Raw genomic sequence first — 21,119 nt, 5'->3', positions numbered from 1 at the left:
TCATTTACATCTTTCTCGTGCATGGACGCCTAAAAATTTGTCATACAATACATATGGAGGGATATCCGGTTACACTCAAGAATTTGCTGAAGTTGCGTAAAAGTGCGTGATTGACTTACTAGTTGGGGGCTTTCGGGCTCCTCTCGATCTTATTTGTAGTTGGGAAGGAGGAAAGAATCTAAATCAATGGACATTAATGAACCATCATTGATAAACGTTGCACATGACATGATCAATTCGACTCAAGGTCGAGTTTTACATGAAGAAGATTTGGCTCACCAATGTTCTATTCTATACGGGTAGGAAAAGAGCCCGTCTCAGTATTTAAAAAAAAAACAAAAGAAAATAGAGAAATCAGAACCAAAATACAACCAGTCACGATCTTACATGCAAATTATTTGTTATTGAAAAGGTTTGTGAAGCACACAACCTAGAGAAATCCCACTATAGGGTTAATCTGTTGATAGCAAACTATAACTTACCAAATCTTTTATATTTCCATTGAGATATCCATATCTCCTCAACACACCCTCCTTTTGGAACCCAGCTTTCTCCAAAACCCTCTGAGATGCCTTGTTCTCCAAGTCAGCAAAAGCGTGCAACCTGACCAAATTAGGGAAGTCCTTGAAAACTTGAGAGATGGCAACCTCAACTGCTTTGGTGGTTATCCCTTGGCCCCAATACTTTGCAGCTATGACATACCCTAAATCTGCCTTATGCCTGTCATCACCTGATCCTGGAAAGACGGTTACGAATCCGATCGAACGGTCGTCGATGCATATTGACCGGCGCCAAGGGTGGGGGATGCAAACATCCTTGATGAAAGTCAACGCTTCGTCTTTGGTTGTCAACGTCGTCCATCGGAGGGATCGCGTCACTTGATCATCTCCGGCGTATGACATGAGATCATCGGCGTCGGATAGCTTGAATGGCCGGAGAGCGATCAATTTTGAGTCCATGACAAGTAGTTCTAATGGCAATGGCAAACACTAGCTTTTATGGATTGGATTTGTATAATCTTATTTAAGATCATGGAAGATATTGGATGTTAACTTTATGTTTAGTAAATTAATGTAGTTGCTACAAAGTCTTACTATATTAATAAAAACAAGTTATTAGGCTATTAGCTTATCTTATTTAAACAGCATTAGGTGAAATCCAATGTTGATCGGAGAAAAGAAGATCATATCAAAATTAAGATATCGTGGGAGAAAGATGTTGTGAATATTGCGTTTAAGAATGAGAAAATTAAAACAAATTTAGAAACCAAAAATAAATAATCAAGATAAATAACACAAAAAATTTAAGTGGTTTGGCTATGTGACTACATCCACGGAGTAAGAGCAATAATCTTTCACTATAACAATAATGAGTGCAACGAATAATATCGCCAAGTCTCTAGTATTAAGACTGAAAAAAACCTGTCATAATAGGAAATATTACACTATTATCTCTTTTCTTTTCTCTTGCACACTCTGCCCTCACAGTATTCTATTACTCTAACTTTTTAAGAGGTATACAACTTATTGTTTGCTCCTCTTAAGAAACTAGTGCAATATCCCCTTGGAAATTTGAAATAATAATTCTAATTAGAATCTAGTTATAAATCCTTCTCCACTAAAAAACTTCAATTGGAAAAAACAATTTTAGTTAGGAAAACAATTTAATCCTCTAAGACTGTAATTTCTAATAAACATTTGTTTTTATTCACTTTCTTAGATGCTTGCTAATGACTACGCATGTGAGAGAAAGGGGAGAAATCTGTTTTTTTATGCAACCAAAATTTAATTTCAATAACATACATCATCAAATAAATATTTGTCACATGTTTAAATAAATTTAGTCTGATTGTCACGTAACGAATTAATAATATAAGAGAATCTCTTCAAAAGTAGAGGAGAAGGGGTTTAGACCATCGATCATAAGTAGCTATTAGTACCAAAACTCCAAAAATCAGTGCTTAATTTCATTGGGAAAAATAGAGGACCAATAATGTAATAACCATCTTGTCAGAGATCCATCATGTCTATAACAATTGTTGTGTGTGCATAAGCGATCATCTCGTAAAGGTTTCATTAATCGAGGATTTGTGATGAATCAGATAATCTATAAAATGAGTTGAACACGATTAATGATTTAGATTCCATCCGGATCTAAATTGTGAGGATAGATGGTACATATCCATCATATATCAGATGGGCTAGATGGTCCATAACCTCCCTCCCTCCCTCTAAACTTTTATTGAACATAATAAAACCCTACAATAATGGATATGGATCATATAGTGGATACGGTATAGATCTGTATGGCACACATTTATTTTGTTACTTAAAAGAAAATGTATTGGGTAAGAGCTTTTCAATCTCACAACCAAAAGAGGAGGTAGAGTTAATATAGCTGTCACGCATTCAGTCGTAAGCCTGTAACTATTCCATGGTGTGAAGGATTTACTTCATTGCATTAATCAGGGGTGTCAACAACGGACAAGGATTGTCTGCCCTCCCATGCCCTCCTGTTTGTGTAGTCATGGTTAAGTTACGTTAAATTACTATTCATTTTTGTTTTATTATGTCTATAAAAAAAAAAAATATAAAATATTGACGTAGCTTAACCGTGACCACATAAAATAGGAGAGCATGGGAGGGCATCGAAAGTGGAAGGGCAGACAATCCTTGTCCGTCAACAAATGCCATCAAGAATCAAGGACGTTGATCTCTGTTTATGTTAGGAAATCAGCGTGAATAAGCAATAAACTTCAAATTTTGCGCTTAATAACGACCTCCCCAATTAGGCCTCGGAAGAATCGGTGCTCAGGTAACAAGAATGCGAGAAGGTTATGGCTCGTTTATAAACTACTTTTGTAAAACATAATTTGCTCATAGACTTTTACTTATAAGCATTTTTGTTAGAATTGCTTTTACTTGGAAATTTTTTATTTAAAGTTCAAGTTTTTCTTCAAAAATCGTTTTTATGATCCAAAAACAATTTCAACTTTTTATCATAAGTATCAAAAGCGTTTTTAATCGTCGGAGATTATTTTTGTTAGCCATTCTAGAAGCAAACCCAGAAAGGCATTTTTTTTTTCAATTTGAACACAATTGTATTCTCGAAAGATGTAAGTTACGCTAGTTGGTTAGAGCAGTGTGTGTCCGCTCTCTTGCCCTGTAAACATTAGCGACCCCTTTGTGATAGAGCTCGGAAAATGGAGCGTTTCGGAGTACAACAAGAATTCCAAAAAAAAGTTGGTACTTGAGAAATTGGTTTCGGGTGAATCCGTATTGCGATCAGGCAGTCTCTATGCGCTTGTTCTTGCGGCTAAGAATGAATCATTGGCTAATCCCGCTGAAAACTACTTAGCTGGTGTGTGGGTGCGATGGTGGCGACAAGTGAAATTGACAGCCTTTAAATACAAAGGCCATAAGAACTAATATTTACCGATTTCATACTCGTTTTAAGTAAATAGTGTTGCTTTACTTGTCTCATCCTTTGTCAAAATAACAAAAAATTAATGGACAATATGAATAAAGGGTTATCTGCTACTTTGATTTACTTGCATTTGGTTTACGAATTCTTCTCATGGAATTCAAATCTTATACGTCTTTAAAATGTTACAAACTATCGGATGACCCAAACCAAACTGCGCCTATATTATGCACCCATTACAAAGATTTATACATTTGCTTTTACCAAAGAACAGAAACAAAGAATCTTTGGCATAAATATGTACCAATAAAATACCTCTCTTCAGTAGCACAAATGTACCTAGGCAATGATTTAGCCTTTTGAGATCCATCTTGATACGTTGATATGGTATACAAGATGCCATCATCAAATAAATATTTATCACCTGTTTAAATAAATTTAGTCCGATTGACACAAAATGAATTAATAATATAAGAGAATTTCTTGAAAAGTAGAGAAGGGTTTTAGATTCGAACATCGATCATAAGCAGCTGTTAGTACCAACACTCCAAAAACCAGTGCTTAATTTCATTGGGAAAATAGAGGACCAACACACAAAATAATAATAATAATAATAATAATGCAAGAACCATCTTGTCAGATATCCATCATATCTATAACTATTATGATGTGTGCACAAACGATCCTCTCGTAAAGGTTTCATTAGTCGAGAATCTATGATGAATCAAATGGTCTATACACTTGAGTTGAACACAATTAATATATTAATTCAATTTTAAGAGTGTGATTTTATGGTAATTAACAATCTTCTCCTTTTCATGTGCACCCGCCCTCTTGCACAGTAGTTTGATACACTTCAACGGGAAACTTTGACACGGTTCATTTTTGACATGTTACAAAAGCAAAGTTCCTACAGTCGAAAATCGTTATCAGAATTTTGTGTTGTTGGGATCTTAAAGAAGTGTATCGAAACAAACCAAGGCCTCCACACAATATACACGCATAAATCTGATATGGAACATTTTGAAATGCCAATAAGTAAATACTTTGGACTGCATCCCTTGAAATTATAAAGTTTCCTTCAGCTTAACAGCTCGATTTTCTGTAGCGATTATATTGGCAGTTTAAGTAGGCAGAAGAACTCGGCTTTGAAGTAACTCAACAGACGAAAGAGTGCGAGAAATTTCCAGATTCCCACATAAATTGGAGATTAACCTATGAAACTTGAACTTTACAAGCATAAGCACATAAGTACACACATTGCCAAATGGACCAAACAGAAATTTCCTCTGGCAAGAACTTAACAAGTAAAGCATCAATTTAAAAGGGTAAAACCAACCTCTCCAGTTGAATCAAATCCTCCGAGATATCGTAATATCGCTTCCTGCTTGTCAAAAGCATCGGCAAAAGTAGCTTCACTGCTTCTCCCGGCAATGTACTTCTTAAACGCGCCGATTCTTGTAGCATTCTTCATCTCATCCGCCAATCCTTGTAATCAAACGCAACAAATAGTTATCGTTAAACAGAACCAGTGAATTCCCCTTTGATCTTGCTTCTTCCGGAGAGGTCTTGTTGCCGGTGAAGACCCCTTTGATCTTGTTCATCCATGAGTCATCCAGCTGCATCGTGGAGGATATCGAACGGAACGACAGAGCTAGGCTGCGATCACCGAAATGGTAGCCGGAGAACGATGACGGCAAGTTGGATTTTTTGTTGCACAATGCGGTGCTTATGATCCGTGAAGAGCGATGCATTCTTGAAAATGTTGCTCCTTTGGGTCTCTATTTCTCTTTGATTAGGATTTAGGGTTTTAGTCTGCATTTTTGGGGTTTTGGGAAACTGAGTTTCCAGATCATTTTTAGGTTGAAATAATGCTACATTTAACCGTGACTAGATTAAGATACCTTCAGAATAAAGTATGATTAGATACATCAATAAAGTATGATTAGATTGATGTATCGTCACAATAAAAGCGTGATTACGATAAGGAACCACCACAATGACATAGCCGGTGTAGGTAGGTCATTCTCGTGATTACAACATCGTCAGAGAAAATTTAAGTTGACAAGGAATCATGCAACTTATTAAGCAACTGCTGAAGAAAAAATGAATAGCTTAAATAAATTCAAAGAAAGTGTTATCAAATTCTTACAGGTTACAATTTTCCTATCCAAAAATACAAAACAGGCCTCAGCCTCCTGCACAAACGATCTGCCACTCTAACAAGTACAATCATAAATAGAAGGTTAAAAGACTTGACCTTCAGAGAATGGTGGCCAAAGTTATAAAACAAATACCACAAGAGCACCGCAGCCACGCATCGCTTCACATCCCGTATCTAAATTAGGACGGAAGGCAGTGAAAAAATGAATAAATTCTGCAACTCTAAGCCTTTGTCCGCCTAAACTCGAACCAGATTTCATAGTGATTAAACAGCAAGCTGTCATGTGTATGCTTTCCGACATACTCCAGGCCTAAACTCGTGAGCCGCTTTGTACACTCGTCTCCTCCCAACCGCGAACAGAATTTGATATTATGGGAAACGAAGATTCGCCCGTCATAGGGTTTCAGTTTATTTGTCAATCTCTCTAATCCAACCCACACAAGCTTATCAGGCATATGAAGAAACACAGCACTAGCATAGATCAAGTCATACACAACATTGGACCCAAATCTGCTGAAGTCCATGCTGTCACCTTTCACAATCAAAGGGCGCTTGTGCAGAAGACCTTGGGAAGGAAGCTCGTATCTGAAGGCAGCCATTAGCGAGAGCTCATCTCTTTCAAGACAGTGGAAGTGTCCGGGATTAAGATAGCGAATGAAATGCAAACCAACTCGGAGGGTACCACAACCGATCTCAAGGACATTGGAGTCAGGCTTCAGATGAGAGGACTGGGCGAGGAACTCAAAAACATCTCGCCCACCTGCCCAAGGCTCACCGTAGTTACTGTGGTGCTCCTCAGTTAGGAGCTCACCAGGGCATGGGAGGGCAGTATGATTTTCCAAATCAGGTCCTTCATAGTGAGATATACCCTTGAATCTGAAAATTCAGAAACAACTGGTCAATTCTTTGTATAAGATCATCCCTGTATTCACGTAACATATAATTTTCTGTTGTTTCGATTGACCCACAAACATGCGAATATGTTATAACTGCAGGCACATTAAAGCACAATGAGAAAGAAGAATATCCCAAACAAGCAAGAGAATACTCTAACTAAAGAATCATCAAGTTACAAAGAAATGTCTATCGAAACAAAAGGAATACAACAAATCACTTCAAAGGATATGATCTAGTCTAAGTTCCATGTTCTATAAATCTAGGCAATGATCAAAACTTAATCCTTTCCTTTCTCTCCACCCTAATACATAAACCAAACAGAGCAACACAGAACTTGCCAAACTAGCATCGAAAAGATAAAGCGCAAACAAAATGCAGAAACTTAAGCAACAAATTCGAGTTCACGTCCACATAACTAAACAAATCTAAGTTTACTGATGCGATCTCATGAAAATCGAAGTTTACTGATGTAATCTCAACTCCCCCACATCCTCACTTGGCACAAAAATCACATGAACTGGTACTCAAAATTAAGGTTAGCAGCTTTGAATCCAAGAATATACCTAATTCACAATTCAATACCCAATTCCCAAACCCCATGCCAAAATCAACTGATGTCAAAATTCCAATCCCACTGCACAAATCCAAGTCCTCATTCCTAATCACACAAATGTGCACATCATATTATACAAGTACTTAGAGAGAGAGAGAGAACTGACTGCAAGAGATCTTCAAGCTGCTGAGCTCGGGTGCGAGGGTTAATTCCCTTCCTCAACACGTTATCCTGCATATGCAACCCATTCACTCGGATCTGATCCTTCACCCACTCCACATCCTCCTTCGACGACCATATCGTCTCCCCTCCTCCGCCCTCCGCCACGCCGACACTGGGTCCACTGACATAACCCACACGCGCAATACCAGCACCGCCGCCGCAAGTGCACGGCGACGATAAAGAGGACAAGAGAAAGAAGAAGAAAAATGCGGCAACTGACGCCATGAGAACCAGCGCCGGCACCGTTATCACTATCCCCTTCGGCGACGACGAAGTTGACGGTGACGACCACAGAGCCATGTATATTCAATTTTACGCCGAAGTCTTCATACCTTCAAGTCTCTGAATTTTAGGTCTGCAGGAAGATTGGGATTGCGCGACATTGATTTGGGGAACGGCCTTAAGCGACGTCGTTTCAAGGGGCACGAGGATTTTTATATTTTATTTTTTTGCTTTTTTCTCCAGGGTTCATGTGATTGGTGGAGACTTGCGTGGCGTGGAACATGGAGAGTGGCAAATGACAGTGTGCGGGAGCAATAATTCCATTTTCTTGTATTTAAAATATAGGCTAAATATCAGTTTATTACCTTCAAATTTCGTAGTTTTTAACATTTGGTATATAAAATTTTTTTCGTCTCAAAGTCATACCTAAGTTAATTTTAGGACAGTCTTGTACATCCGTTGGTCTGGCTGTTAAGTCTTCTGTTAGTTGATAACATGACATTTATGTGGACAATGACTGGGTACCACGTGTCATTAAAGGGTCCATATAGAAATTAAATATTCAAAAAAAAAAAAAAAAAAAAGAACCTAAAACCTACCCGTCTTCTACCTCCCCCCATCCCTTCTTTACTCTACAACCCCTACCCCTCCCCGCCGGCGCACCTTCTCCCTTCTTCTTCCCCCCGCACCCTCTCCCTCCCTTCTCTCTTCTGCAACCCACACCCTTCCTTCCCTTCTCTCTTCTACAACTTGCACAAGCCTCCCTTCTCTCTTCCATCCTCTTCTGCAATCCAGGGCAACGCCGACAAGTCTCCCTCCCATCGACTTGACCTTGGTTCCTGCTTCTTTTCAGGTAGTTATCTGGGTTCTTTAGAAGTGGTTCTATTTGTTCCTGATCAAATATTTGAAATTCTCAACTAGGTTTGGTTATCTCCTATCTCAATGCAGAGGGGGAAGGCAAATGAGGAGGATGTGGTGGAGAAATCGAGAGAGTTTGAAGAAAGATTGAGGAAGGTCAAGGCGGAGCAAGCGGTGGCGAAGTTGGGGACTTTGGAAAGAGGGCCGGATCTAAGGAGGTGAGGAAAGGGCGACACTTGGATCCATGAGAGGTATATGGAGGAAACCTTTGTACCACTGCAGAAAATACCAGAAAATGAACATGGGTTTTGGTTGGGGAAGAGAGAAAAGACGGAGAGGGTGTGGGGGGATGAGGAAGGGAAAAGGTGCGGGGGGGGGGGGGGTGGTAAGGGTTGCAGGGTAAATAAGGGATGGGGGAGGTAGAAGACAGGTAGGTTTTAGGTTTTATTTATTTATTTTTAAATAAATAAATAAATAATTATTTTTAATTTTTAATTTCCACGTAGACCCCCTTAATGACATATGGCATCTAGTCATTGTTCACATGGGTGCCACATCATCAATTAACGGGAAACTTAACAGCTAAACTAACGGATGTATGAGACTGTCCTAAAATTAACACTTTAGGTATAACTCTGGGAGAAAAAAAAACTTCTTGTACCAATGTTAAAAACCACGAAACTTGAGTGTAATAAACTGATATTTACCCTAAAAAATAATTAATTGAGAAAATGCATAGTAGTGGATAAAATAAAATTCACAAATAGGAATTTGTTTCTAAATTCAGGGGCCCATCCTTTATGTTATGTAAAAAGGAAAAGGATCCTCGTCGAATCATTTTTCTAGGGATCTTAGGAATCCTGTGATCATGATCGTTCATCATACATTATGCGGTCAGAAATCATTTCAAAATTTAAAATTTAAAATTAAATATAAATAGTACATACCGAAAAATTTTCGCACGATATACGATGAATGATCATGATCACATGATCTCTAGGATCCTTTTCCATGTAAAAATAGACTCCCCCCCTCCCCCCCCCCCCCCCCCCCAACTTTCCAATATAGGGAACCTCTATATAGACTGTGAACAGATAATAAATTGTATCTAAATTACATACTATTAGTTTTAGACTTTTTAGTTAAAATGGTTCTTGTAATTATTTATTTTGGTCTATGAAATTCAAAATTGACAGAAATGGTCCCTAAGATTGTCATCATAATTATTTTGGTCATTCTGTGAAACATCTCTGTTAAATTGAAGAAACCACCCGTTTAAGTAGAGGGGTTGGTTTGACAAAAACAACCTCAGTTTAACGGAGATTTTTCATGGAATGAACAAAATGGTTGATAATGGACAATTTCAGGGACCACTTCTATTGATTTTAATTTACAAGGAACAAAGTAAATAGTTATCCCAATCTTATGGATTATTTTGGCTAAAAAGTTTTTCTTTGACTTCTTTATCACTAACCCAAAGGCCATTTTTAGGCTGACCGCTTTGGTGACTGAACTGGACGGCTGCACTGTCATAGGCATCAGGATGTAGTTTCGTTTACCAATGATGGTTTTATGTGGTATCGCTTTTCCACGATGACTTTATATGGATGAGCCACGATGACTTTATATGGCTTTGCTATTTCGGCGATACCTGTTAAAGTCGCTATCGTTTTGTTAATTAAAATGGGTTGTATTCGAATATATGGAAAGAGATGTTTTTATATCAACAATAGAAACCCAAACTCATGGAATTGTTGATCTTGTAGCGACTAAATTAAAAAAAGAAAACAAAAATTTCAGATGAATTGGTGATTTGAGATTTTATCTTCTTACCAAATTTAATATTCTATTCATTAATCTATTAATATAGAAATAAAATAATTCATAATCATCCGGTTAAGATCGAACTAAACCAGCCCATTATGTATATGATTCAAGGGAGCCTTTAAGGGAAGTGATTCCCATTTTTCAAAAAAAATGGTGACATCCTCTTAACCATTAAATTTGATTTTAATGAAATCATGTGGTTGAGATTCTGTGGTCTGTGATTTAATCTCAGTCACATAATTTCATTAAAGTCAAATCTAATGGTCAAGAGGGTGTCCTCAAATTTTTTTTAAAAAAAATGGGGATCCCTTCCCTTAAAGGGCCTGTGTGATTCAATATGCTAACTATTAAACAACTTATTAGAAACACAAGACATCCAATCAGAAATGTCACGAAATCCCCCACTCTTGGGGGATGTCCTTAGCGATGGGCAACATGTACTAGGATGTATGTGCGACTCGTTTAGATCATGAGTTAGGACAAAAAAAAAAGAAGGAAAACAATTGATCTAGTATCAACGATCAGTGATTAGACTAGACTAGATTAGAAGAACTCCATTCAATGTTTTTATTTTTGTAGTTGTTGTTTGTGTTGCAATCGATTGTATAGGCATGCTGAGGTTGATGATATCTCATATAATAAGGTTCAAAAACTTGTGTATTCATTTCCTTAGTAAAAAAATTATATATAATTTTTTTTTAGAATTTTTTTTTATTTACCTTAATTTTTTAAAAGGAAATTTACCTGATCATCAAATAAAGAAGAAAAGGAAATTATATGAAGAGTTTTTATCACAAATAGTGTCTATAAATTGACATTACTTCTCACTTTAATCCTTGAAATTGAAAATCGATCAATATCATCCTTGAAATTTGGTACCACAAATCAATGTCGTCCCATTCCGTTTATTTTTCTGTTACTTTGATGAGGTGTCTGACAAGGGGACCCATACAACCAATGATGTGGTGCCACATGGACTAACCTTTAAAAAAAAAAAAAGATTTAAAATCAAGGACACAACTATAAAAAAAAAAAAAAAATTAAACACGACCAGCCCAGCTTCTTCAATCAAAAAGAGACTTTCATTTATGGGTTAAAAAAAAAAAAAAAAAAAAACAGATGAAAAAACTAACCCAGTTACCTGCTCAGCCACCTCCCTCATCTCCAACTATCATCTCCAATTCTCCATACCCTCTTCAAATTTAATTTCATGTTCTTCTCCAAAGCACCAAAGTCAAGGGTACGGGATGAGGAACGACTAGCAACGAGGTTGTGGGATAGGTTCGGTTGGGCTTGGATTGGGGGAGGTGACTCGAACTCTCACTCTATTTCCTATATATCCCTAATACGTGTTTTGATTTCATTTTTTGGATTTTGTTTTTCCCAAATCGAATTTGATAATAATTTTCGGCAATCCAATTTGAGATGGAGGTGTTAGGTTTATTTTTATTTTTGTTTATCTATCTTACCTTTTTTTCAGTTTTGTTAATGAGTTTTTAAATCTTAAATCAAATTAAAAACCAGTTTTTTTTATGTTTAATCCACATGACACAACATCATTGATCGTATGGATCCCCATGTGTAACACGTCATCAAAGTAACTAAAAACTTAACGGAATGGGACAGTAAGGATGACATTGGTTTGTGGTACCAAATTTCAAGGACGACATTGATCAGTTTCAATTTTAAGGACCCAAATGAGGAGTGATGTTAATTTCAGGAATCATTTGTGATAAAAACCTTACATAAATATATGGAGTCTGAACCCATTACCATAACCAGAGTCTGAACCTGTTTCCACATCGCCGATGGGTCGTTTTGTGAGGAAATGAATCATCTTCGGATCATTTCCACCTGATCCTCCTCATCAAACAATATGAGCCCTTAAAATTTGATCCAACGACTAAAAATAGAAGCCTACTAAAAATTATAATAACTTTAGTTGTTGGATTAAATTTCAAGAATCCAAATTCTTTGATGAGGAGGATTAAGTGGAAGGGATCCCGAGAGGATCCCTTTTCGTTTTGTAATTCCACCACACCTCTGTATTCTCCCCAGTCGGACCCACACTACGAGAAATTTTTAGTTGTGACGGGAACATAAGTAATACACCACGTGTTTTAATAGGAGTGGTGAGAAATTTTATTTTTTAAGTTATTAACTTTTTAGCACACATATCTTACTATTTGTATAATGACACGTGATATGTCATACCTCATATACCGATCACATTGAAAAATCTCCACGAACCAATTGCCAGCGAAGCGAGTATCGGGCCACCCGCGCTCACCGGCGTGTGTAACTAAAGTCCACGCCCATCATAAATTCATATACTCACGGGAAAGACGAAATTAACCTCGACTAGAACCCCAAAAAAACCGAGTCAAAGGACTCGCCCACAATAAAATCGACACCCACACCCAAAAATTTCCAACTCTCTGAAATCGCAACTCAGTGGAAGAAGAAGAAGAAGAAGACGACGACGACGAGCACAAAAGGGGAGCTTCCAATTTCTTCACTGATTGATAAGGTTAGGGTTTTCCACTTTGTTTAATTTCAATAATTTTCAATTTTCTAGTTTTAATTTTTTGCGGATAAAATCAACTGTTTTTTTGTATTAATTTTAATTTTCCATGGATTTTGAATGGTAATTAATTGAGTTGGTGATCTGAATGGTATATACGAAAATGATTAATGGGTTTTTGTGTTTCTTTGTCCTGGTTGTGTTTGTGGGGTCTTCATCTCGATGAGGTTCGGGTTAATTAGTAGACTTGGTGACCTGATTAATCTGTTTTAGTCAGTCTTTCGAGTTGATTATTGGTGCTTTAATGGAGTAATAGTTGGGAGTTTTTGGATAAATTGACGGGTTGCATGGAAATTCTGAGACGAATCGGAGTTGTATTGGGTTAGTCGAAATGGCGGTATGGAAAACTATTTAATAGAACATTTTGCAATTGCTCTGGATGGTCAGCAATTATTTTCGGTGTTTTTTTGTTGGTATACATGTGTTCTATAGTGTGTTTGGTCGATTATATAAAAACTGTGGGTTTTGGGCAGTCGGGGAGTTTGAGGTTCTGTGGGTTTTTGGTGCTGTGCGTCGTATATGGGAAAGAAGTATCACCATTTCATCTGTTATCTTAACAGCCAATATTTTTGTTGGTGAATTAGTAGTAAAATGAGTCCCGGCGATATCACAACAGAAAGTGGGAAGAGGTTGGATTGTCAAATTTATTACATTTGAGATGTAAAAACCTTATGTACATACCAATTATATTGTTTTGAAGGTTAGCAACTTTAATAGGTCTTAACTCTTAAGTGTCTAATTCATTTATTTTCATTACAGTTGTATTAGGTATTGACAAGTTCATAAAGTTATTCATCATAGGTTGAGAACTGATTACATGATAGAATATTCCTTAACATGTCGAGAAAGCATATCTATTGGATCATCTGTACTGGATATATTACCTTCGTTGTATTGAAAAACTGAAGTGGATAACTAAAACTGAAATGAAGTGTATCATTTGTATTCGACAATGCCTTTTGTTCTACAACACTTGCTACGACCAAATATATTCTAAAATTACGGTCACTTCGTAGGAATTCTTTGTTTACATTTATTTGGTGATCAATGATTATTAATTTTTAATACTTGTCTTTGTAGTTGTTTATGCGATGCACCGAGTGGGTAGTTCAGGGAACACAAACAATTCCAGTCGCCCTCGTAAAGAGAAGAGATTAACATATGTGTTGAGTGATGCTGACGACACGAAGGTGAATTGATTCCATGTTTTTTTTCCTGATTTCTGTTAATTGATTCCATTTTTTTTTCCTGATTTCTATTTTAAGTTCTGTAATTAAGTTTTTATTTGTTACAAAATATTTTATATTTTAATAAATATATATCTCACTTTTGGACTTAAAAGGCACAACGTATATATGACTTTTGTTTTATCTGCATACGTTGCATGAAACTTTTTGCTAGTGTTAAATTATAGATGCTTAACCGTGTTTGGATGGTTTCTGTCTGCAGCATTGTGCCGGCATAAATTCTTTGTCTGTACTGAAGGCATCAGTGTCTGGGTGTGATTACCTGTTTACTGGAAGCCGTGATGGCACACTAAAAAGATGGGCGCTGGCTGAAGATGCTGCTACATGTTCAGCAACCTTTGAGTCTCATGTGGATTGGGTAACCATTTTCTTCCAATGTTTAAACCTAGTTTTGTTTATTTAAAACAAAACTTGCCATTTAAGGTGTGGAGATGTTTAAATTTTGAGATTTCTCCCTTTCTCATGAAAATTGCTGAGATTTACTTGCTCTTCAATTTTGGATGGATTTTTTATTTTTTTTTCTTCTCGTTTTATTCTAGGATTCATACAGCCGATAAGGCTTTGTTGTTGTCGTCGTCGTCTTATTATAATGCAGGGGTGGGGAGTCAGATTATAGCTGAAACTTTCCATGTGGGATGTTTAAACTAGACCAATCAGAGTACAAAATGTTAAAAGGGAAAATGAAATGAAAGAATGTTGGGCGCACAAAATATCTTGTGCTGGGCACAACATTAGACTGTTTTTTTTTTTTTTAAATCAGCATTGTGTTGTTTGTGCTTGGGTAGCTTCCAGACATGCACTTTTCATAGTCTTTCTATTACTTCAAAAAAAAATTGATATTTAATTTATATTTTACTTTCCTGTACTTCATGCATAAGTTAAAAATTTATACTTAGAGAGTACTTCTGTTGTGCAGGTTAATGATGCTGTTCTTGCAGGTGATAATACGCTTGTTTCTTGTTCTTCAGATACCACCCTTAAGGTTCATTGGCCTAGATCTTTGTTTTGCCTTGTTTTAGTTTTGTGACTAGTGTTTTCTTTTTGGATGTAACTGATTCATTTTTTTATTCCAACTGTCATATGGACACATCAGACGTGGAATTGTTTGTCAGGTGGAACTTGTACTAAAACTCTTCGTCAGCATTCTGACTATGTCACATGCCTTGCTTCCGCAGAGAAAAATGTAATTTCCTCGTCAAATTTTCATCTGCCTTGTGAATGCATAGGTTCTTGTCATTCCACTCATTCTATATGAAGAGTTTCATGTTCAATTTGATAGTTCAAGTTGTGCTTGGTGGCATCGTTGCATATTTTATGGATGACCTGAATCTGCTGATAGTTTAGATTGCATCTTTCTGCTTTCCCTTGAACTTCTTAAATCTGGAATAAGTTCCTACAAGTGTTTGGAGTGATGGGTAACACTTCCTAGGTAGTGATTTTCTGTGTCTGTGGAGGACTCTTTTAGGGATTCTGCTAAAGAGCAGATGATCGCCCTTTGGTGATGTGTAGTCTCTGCATTTATTTGGCTTGTTTCGATGAAAAGAAACTAAAGATAAGAGAGGTGAGGTAGATGTGTTTGGAAGAGAAACAGACTTGGCATCTTTGTGGGCTGCATTGGCTAGGCATTTTAGGGACATTCTCTTCCTTTTGATTAATCTTGATTTCTTGGGACATATGTTCTAATTGTAATGTTTCTGATGTTCTTGTATAGTTTATGCACTTAATATGGACGGACTTGTTTTCCATATGTATTTGTATACTTTTATCTTGAATATGATATAGGAAAAGAAAATTTCTGATCCTTTTATAGTGTCACGCATTTTAGAGCAATATTGTTGCCTCTGGTGGACTTGGAGGGGAGGTATTTGTATGGGATCTTGAAGCAGCTCTTACTCCGGTTGCAAAGTCAGGTGAATCAATGGAAGATGATAGTTCAACTGTTGTCAATGGTTCTGGAAATGCAATTACTAGTTTACGTACTATCAGCTCTAGCAACAGCATTTCTATGCACACAACTCAGCCACATGGATATGTCCCAATCTCTGCCAAAGGTCATAAGGAATCAGTTTATGCATTGGCAATGAATGATAGTGGATCGCTTCTGGTCTCTGGTGGAACAGAGAAGGTATATTTTGTTGTCTGGGGTTGGCTGTGTCCTAAATTTATTATTATTATCTCGTAGACATGAAACTTTCTGAAAAATCTGCGGAAGTTTGGTTGAATATTTTTAATTTTCCTCTTCTAGTTAGTGTGTGAGGTTAACCAGACAGTGCTAATAACTATTAATTATATCCTGATGCCCTTTAGGTTGTTCGTGTTTGGGATCCAAGAACAGGTTCGAAGAAAATGAAACTAAGAGGGCATACAGATAATATCAGGGCTCTGCTGATTGATTCTACTGGAAGGTTGGTTGGGTAGATTTTTCACAGGCTGTCTTGATTGAGCACTTCAAACAAGATTTCTGTTAACTTTTTGGTCTGGATAGTTCAGTTTGTTGTATCTTTTATAGATGATACAGCAAATGTATTGAACAAGCAAGTCACAATCTTGATTTGATAATGAATGATTTATTCATCTTATTGGGTTGTTTTCTGTGCTACATTCATACAATTTGCTTTGGTAACAGTCATTAATAGTTTGTTCTTTCTTTTAATTTCATACAGATTTTGCTTGTCAGGATCTTCTGATTCAATGATCAGGTTGGTATCCACATCTATTCCAACGCAAACAATTAGCCTTCTGTGCAAGTTGAAAGATATAATTGTTTATGTGATAGGAGGTTGGCATTTTGTTGCGAACACAGTTCACCAAAGTCTTTCTGTTTTATAGGCTATGGGATCTTGGTCAACAGCGATGTGTGCATTCTTATGCTGTGCATACAGATTCTGTTTGGGCACTTGCCAGTACCCCAACATTTAGTCATGTATATAGTGGTGGGAGAGACCTTTCTGTGAGTACAGCTCTCTTGTAAATTCTGTTCTCAGACATCATTGGCTGTTCAGGTTTGCTGCTCATTTTTTTTAATACTGAATTCTGTTTATACCCTCAGTTATACTTGACAGACTTGGCCACCAGAGAGAGTCTCTTGCTTTCCACAGGGGAACATCCCATTTTGCAGTTGGCTTTACATGATGATAGTATATGGGTTGCAACAACAGATTCTTCAGTTCATAGATGGCCTGCTGAAGGGAGTAATCCCCAGAAGATTATTCAAAGAGGTGGTGCATTCTTGGCTGGAAATTTATCCTTTTCAAGAGCAAGGGTATCCTTAGAAGGATCAACCCTAGTAAGTATCACTCTGTTCTTTATATTCAAATTTATGTCTTCTTGTTGCATGTGCATGTACCATGCTCTATTTATCATGGTATATATTCGTACCTGTTTCTTCATAGTCTTATTTGATATTTGCCACGTCAGACCTTTGAGTTTAGGGGATTAATGTTGTTGTGGTTGTTTTCCAGGTCCCTGTTAATAAAGAACCTATATTTACGATTCCTGGAACTCCTGGAATAGTGCAACATGAAATATTAAACAATAGAAGGCATGTCTTGACAAAGGTAATCATGTTGATTTTCTCATATATTGTTATGATGATGCTCCTGTTTAAAGTTACTTTGACTATCTAGTTTTGTTGTCAAACCATATGTCATTGCTTAATTAAATATTATGAACCAATGTGATCTTGATAGGACACTGCTGATTCAGTGAAGTTGTGGGAGATTACGAGGGGTGTTGTCATTGAGGATTATGGAAAGGTTATATTCCTTTTTTCCTGTACTCTATTATCTGACTAGAATTATATAATAGTGTTTGAGGCAAATGCCTTATTGAGGAACATTATAAGCATCTATACTTATATTGTGTACCATACAGGTCAAATTTGAGGAGAAAAAAGAAGAGCTTTTTGAGATGGTATGCTTCCTAGTCTACAGTGATTTCAGCTTAACAGCGTTGATGAATTTTTATAGTGATTTCTTGACTGGTTCAGGTGAGCATTCCTGCATGGTTCACTGTGGATACCAGACTTGGATGTTTATCTATACATTTAGATACCCCACAATGCTTTTCGGCGGAGATGTATTCAGCAGACCTTAACATTGTGGGGAAGCCTGAAGATGACAAGGTAGATATAACCTTGACTGTTCTATATTTTTTCGCCCCCTTTTTTGTGGGTTCTATGATTTCTGTCTTTTTTTCCCCTTTGCTGTGACATTTAACCATTTATTAGTTATGCCAAGTCTGTATACCGATTTATCTATTTTTACCCACCATGACGAAATTGTTTGAGAATTAAGTTTTTGTAATTCTTCAGGTTAATCTAGCGCGAGAAACCCTTAAAGGACTCTTGGCTCATTGGTTGGCAAAAAGAAAGCAAGGGTTTGGACCACAAGCATCAGCTAATGGGGATGTGTCATCTGGAAAGGATATTACTACTAGAAGTATTACCCATTCAAGAATTGAGGTGGATAGTAATGCTGAAAATGATTCAATGGTCCATCCTCCCTTCGAATTTTCTACAACTTCCCCTCCTTCTGTTATTACTGAGGGCTCTCAGGGAGGTCCATGGAGGAAGAAAATCACTGACCTAGATGGCACTGAAGATGACAAGGACTTTCCTTGGTGGTGTCTCGATTGTGTGTTGAATAATCGCCTACCCCCTAGAGAAAATACCAAGTAACTTCCTTGCTTTAGTATACTGTTTTTACTTCCTAGCTGAGAATATAAATTCTCTTTTCAGTTTTCAGAAGACGAAGGTGTTTATGGATTAAAAAAGAATTACTTGCCTGAAATTTGTAGAGTTTTAAGCAATTACAAAAATTAAGTTGTAGAGTTTTAGGGACATCTTTCCATTTTAGTTTTTCCCTGACATTTCTTATTGAAAGATGGGCAGTCTAGCAATAGTCCTTGAAACTAAAGTTACGATCAGAGCGGTCGTGAAATAAAGTAGGAAAGCCATAAGTTCTTGTTTCCTTTCTCTTCAAGGATTCAATGCCTTAATTCCTTCTCTCCGCAATTTCTTCTTTCTTATTCAAAAATTAATAATACTTTCTTTTTTCCTAGATGGTTTTTTATTTTCAATCTGCTAGTGAAGGCATTATGTTTGAAATATTATGTCCTTTTGTGTTATCTTATAGAAGAAAAATTATTTTGTCAATTTTTCAGGTGCAGTTTTTATCTACATCCATGTGAAGGTTCAACTGTTCAGATCCTCACTCAAGGGAAACTAAGCGCCCCTCGTATTTTACGAATTCATAAAGTAAGTTCTGCGTTTCATGTTAGCTCATGAATGATGGAAGATCTTCAAGTACTCATTATTGTTGTGTGCGCACCCGCATGTATCCTATTTATTTTACTTTACTAATGGGAAGCTTTATGCAGGTTGTTAATTATGTTGTTGAGAAGATGGTCCTTGACAAACCATTGGATAGTGCCAATCCTGATGCCACATTTGCTCCTGGTCTTGCTGGAGGGCCATTGCAGCTATCATCGGTTGGAGATGGATCTTTCCGATCTGGATTGAAGCCATGGCAAAAGCTTAAGCCTTCTATAGAGATATTGTGCAACAATCAGGCAAGTGGACAAACATCTTGGGTGGACGTCTGCATAGTAATTAGCAAATTAAGTCTTTAGTAGGTTTCTTTTTGTGGTAATTGAAAGTTTAACGAAACTATAACTGCTAAAAGTTTTAAGACATTGGTAAATGCTTTTTCTGCTTTTGGGATTAGCAGCTAAATGTATTCTTGGTTGAACTTACATGCAATTTACCAGTTCTGTGACTGCTATTGGTTATTACCTATCCTTTTGTTATGCACAGGTCTTGTCCCCAGACATGAGCTTAGCCACGGTGCGGGCTTATATATGGAAGAAATCTGAGGACCTGGTTCTCAATTACAGGGTGATTCAGGGCAGGTGAGTCTGTGCTAGATTCCGGAGGTGAGGTGCCTTTGTTATCGCTAATGTGCAATTTTTGGATGCATTAAGTTTGATTGTAAATTTGTAGTTAAAAAAACAGCCTTTTCACTTAAGCGGTAGATAGGGATCAGCTCTACCGAGACAGAGCTGTAGCTTAAAGGTTTGTTATTAATACTTGCAGGTGATATTGTGTTTAAGATAATGAGAAACATTGATTCTTCTGGGGTCGCCCGTGGTACACTTGTAAAGTTTGAAAACTAATTGATTGCGGAATCCAGTGCCATTCCCCAAATCTTCCCGAGAAGGCCCCTTGTTGGGCAAAAGGGGGCATCATGATCTTTGTTGCTGATACAGAAGCTTTTGCTGGACGCTGCAGATTTGTCAATTGGTTGTCTGCATGTGGCAGTAGATAGAGTGTTCGACCGGATGAGAAATGAACATGAATTTTCTTCGAACTTCTGAAGAGCCGTATCAGGCACATGGTAATGAAAGATTTGTAGATTTATATTGTCGGTTTCGATACCCAACCATAGAACACTCTATTGTGAAGGGAATTTTCCTTTGTTTCACAGAATAAGACAGTATCATTCTGCATCATTTCCGGATTTCTTTTTCGTTATCCGCGTGCTACTCCTTCGTGTAGTTTCTTATTTTCGGAAACATTCTACAAAATAAAATCCCCAATTTTGCATTATACTGGTTAGAAATTGTTGTATCGTCTGTTGTTTTTTCTTGTTTACTTTGTTTCCCTTGTATATATAATTTATTATGGAGTTGGAACTGTTCTTTCGTTATTGTAATACTTCAGTTCTTGTTTTGGTTGCCGTTGGCGTCGGGATTGATTTCGTTTGTGCAAGAACATTCCGCTTCTTCGAATCGTTGTACTGTAATGTTTACGTTCTCTGTGTGACTATTTCCGGCTCGGGACTTGCCTGTTCCGTTCGTGAGACAATGTAAACGTTCGGCAAGGGACCGAAAGTTCCCCAGTACTTGGCAAACGCCTTATATTCCAATGTCGATAATATCGTTTGTTTAAAAAAAAAAAAAAAAAAAAAAATCATCTTTTCCTTTATTTTGGCTCAGTAAAACTTTGCTGGAGATATAAAATTGGATAAAAGAAAAATACTGTCCTGCGCCACTGTAATTGTTGAATTTAAAACATCTCACTTACTAAGGCCATCTCCAATCGAAGGCTGGCCAGAGGGCTTG

The 21,119-nt window shown here is 37.1% G+C and overlaps 3 protein-coding genes across 4 annotated transcripts; 1 reads left to right on the top strand and 2 right to left on the bottom strand.

Moving 5' to 3' along the window:
• Nucleotides 1-102: 102 nt before the first annotated feature.
• Nucleotides 103-1,022, bottom strand: LOC137722474 (uncharacterized). Its single transcript, XM_068461483.1, has one exon. It carries the CDS (start codon nt 957-959, stop codon nt 453-455), a length of 507 nt encoding a protein of 168 aa, XP_068317584.1. The 5' UTR covers nt 960-1,022; the 3' UTR covers nt 103-452.
• A 4,497-nt stretch (nt 1,023-5,519) lies between these two features.
• Nucleotides 5,520-7,672, bottom strand: LOC137723005 (uncharacterized). The gene is made up of 2 exons (XM_068462158.1): nt 7,204-7,672; nt 5,520-6,463 (listed from the first exon to the last, which is right to left on the bottom strand). The coding sequence occupies exons 1-2, from the start codon at nt 7,557-7,559 to the stop codon at nt 5,809-5,811; spliced, it is 1,011 nt and encodes a 336-aa protein (XP_068318259.1). The 5' UTR covers nt 7,560-7,672; the 3' UTR covers nt 5,520-5,808.
• Nucleotides 7,673-12,548: 4,876 nt separating this feature from the next.
• LOC137723092 (uncharacterized) lies at nt 12,549-20,683 on the top strand. Of its 2 annotated transcripts, none has more exons than XM_068462252.1 (19): nt 12,549-12,696; nt 13,831-13,940; nt 14,200-14,355; nt 14,914-14,979; nt 15,091-15,180; nt 15,823-16,122; nt 16,305-16,402; nt 16,661-16,696; nt 16,827-16,947; nt 17,047-17,283; nt 17,459-17,554; nt 17,687-17,752; nt 17,871-17,909; nt 17,986-18,120; nt 18,310-18,671; nt 19,161-19,254; nt 19,377-19,568; nt 19,813-19,907; nt 20,092-20,683. In XM_068462252.1, exons 2-19 carry the CDS (start codon nt 13,842-13,844, stop codon nt 20,093-20,095), a joined length of 2,286 nt encoding a protein of 761 aa, XP_068318353.1. In that variant the 5' UTR covers nt 12,549-12,696; nt 13,831-13,841; the 3' UTR covers nt 20,096-20,683. The 2 variants fall into 2 exon arrangements, with proteins under 2 accessions (XP_068318353.1, XP_068318352.1); XM_068462251.1 differs by having other exon boundaries at nt 19,813-19,931.
• The last annotated feature ends 436 nt before the right edge of the window (nt 20,684-21,119 follow it).

This window comes from Pyrus communis, chromosome 17 (genome assembly GCF_963583255.1).
Source record: "Pyrus communis chromosome 17, drPyrComm1.1, whole genome shotgun sequence".
Lineage (NCBI taxonomy): Eukaryota > Viridiplantae > Streptophyta > Magnoliopsida > Rosales > Rosaceae > Pyrus > Pyrus communis.
This window is presented reverse-complemented; position numbering and strand designations above follow the sequence as displayed.

Bases quoted from the DNA above. Each gene is read 5' to 3' on its own strand.
- LOC137723092 (XM_068462252.1), top strand. From the start codon at position 13,842: ATGCACCGAGTGGGTAGTTCAGGGAACACAAACAATTCCAGTCGCCCT. The intron at 16,948-17,046 runs GTGAGTACAGCT...TTATACCCTCAG, and splicing joins GTGGTGGGAGAGACCTTTCT to TTATACTTGACAGACTTGGC. The intron at 17,753-17,870 runs GTTATATTCCTT...TGTACCATACAG, and splicing joins TCATTGAGGATTATGGAAAG to GTCAAATTTGAGGAGAAAAA.
- LOC137723005 (XM_068462158.1), bottom strand. From the start codon at position 7,559: ATGGCTCTGTGGTCGTCACCGTCAACTTCGTCGTCGCCGAAGGGGATA. The intron at 6,464-7,203 runs GTCAGTTCTCTC...CTGAATTTTCAG, and splicing joins CAGCTTGAAGATCTCTTGCA to ATTCAAGGGTATATCTCACT.
- LOC137722474 (XM_068461483.1), bottom strand. From the start codon at position 959: ATGGACTCAAAATTGATCGCTCTCCGGCCATTCAAGCTATCCGACGCC.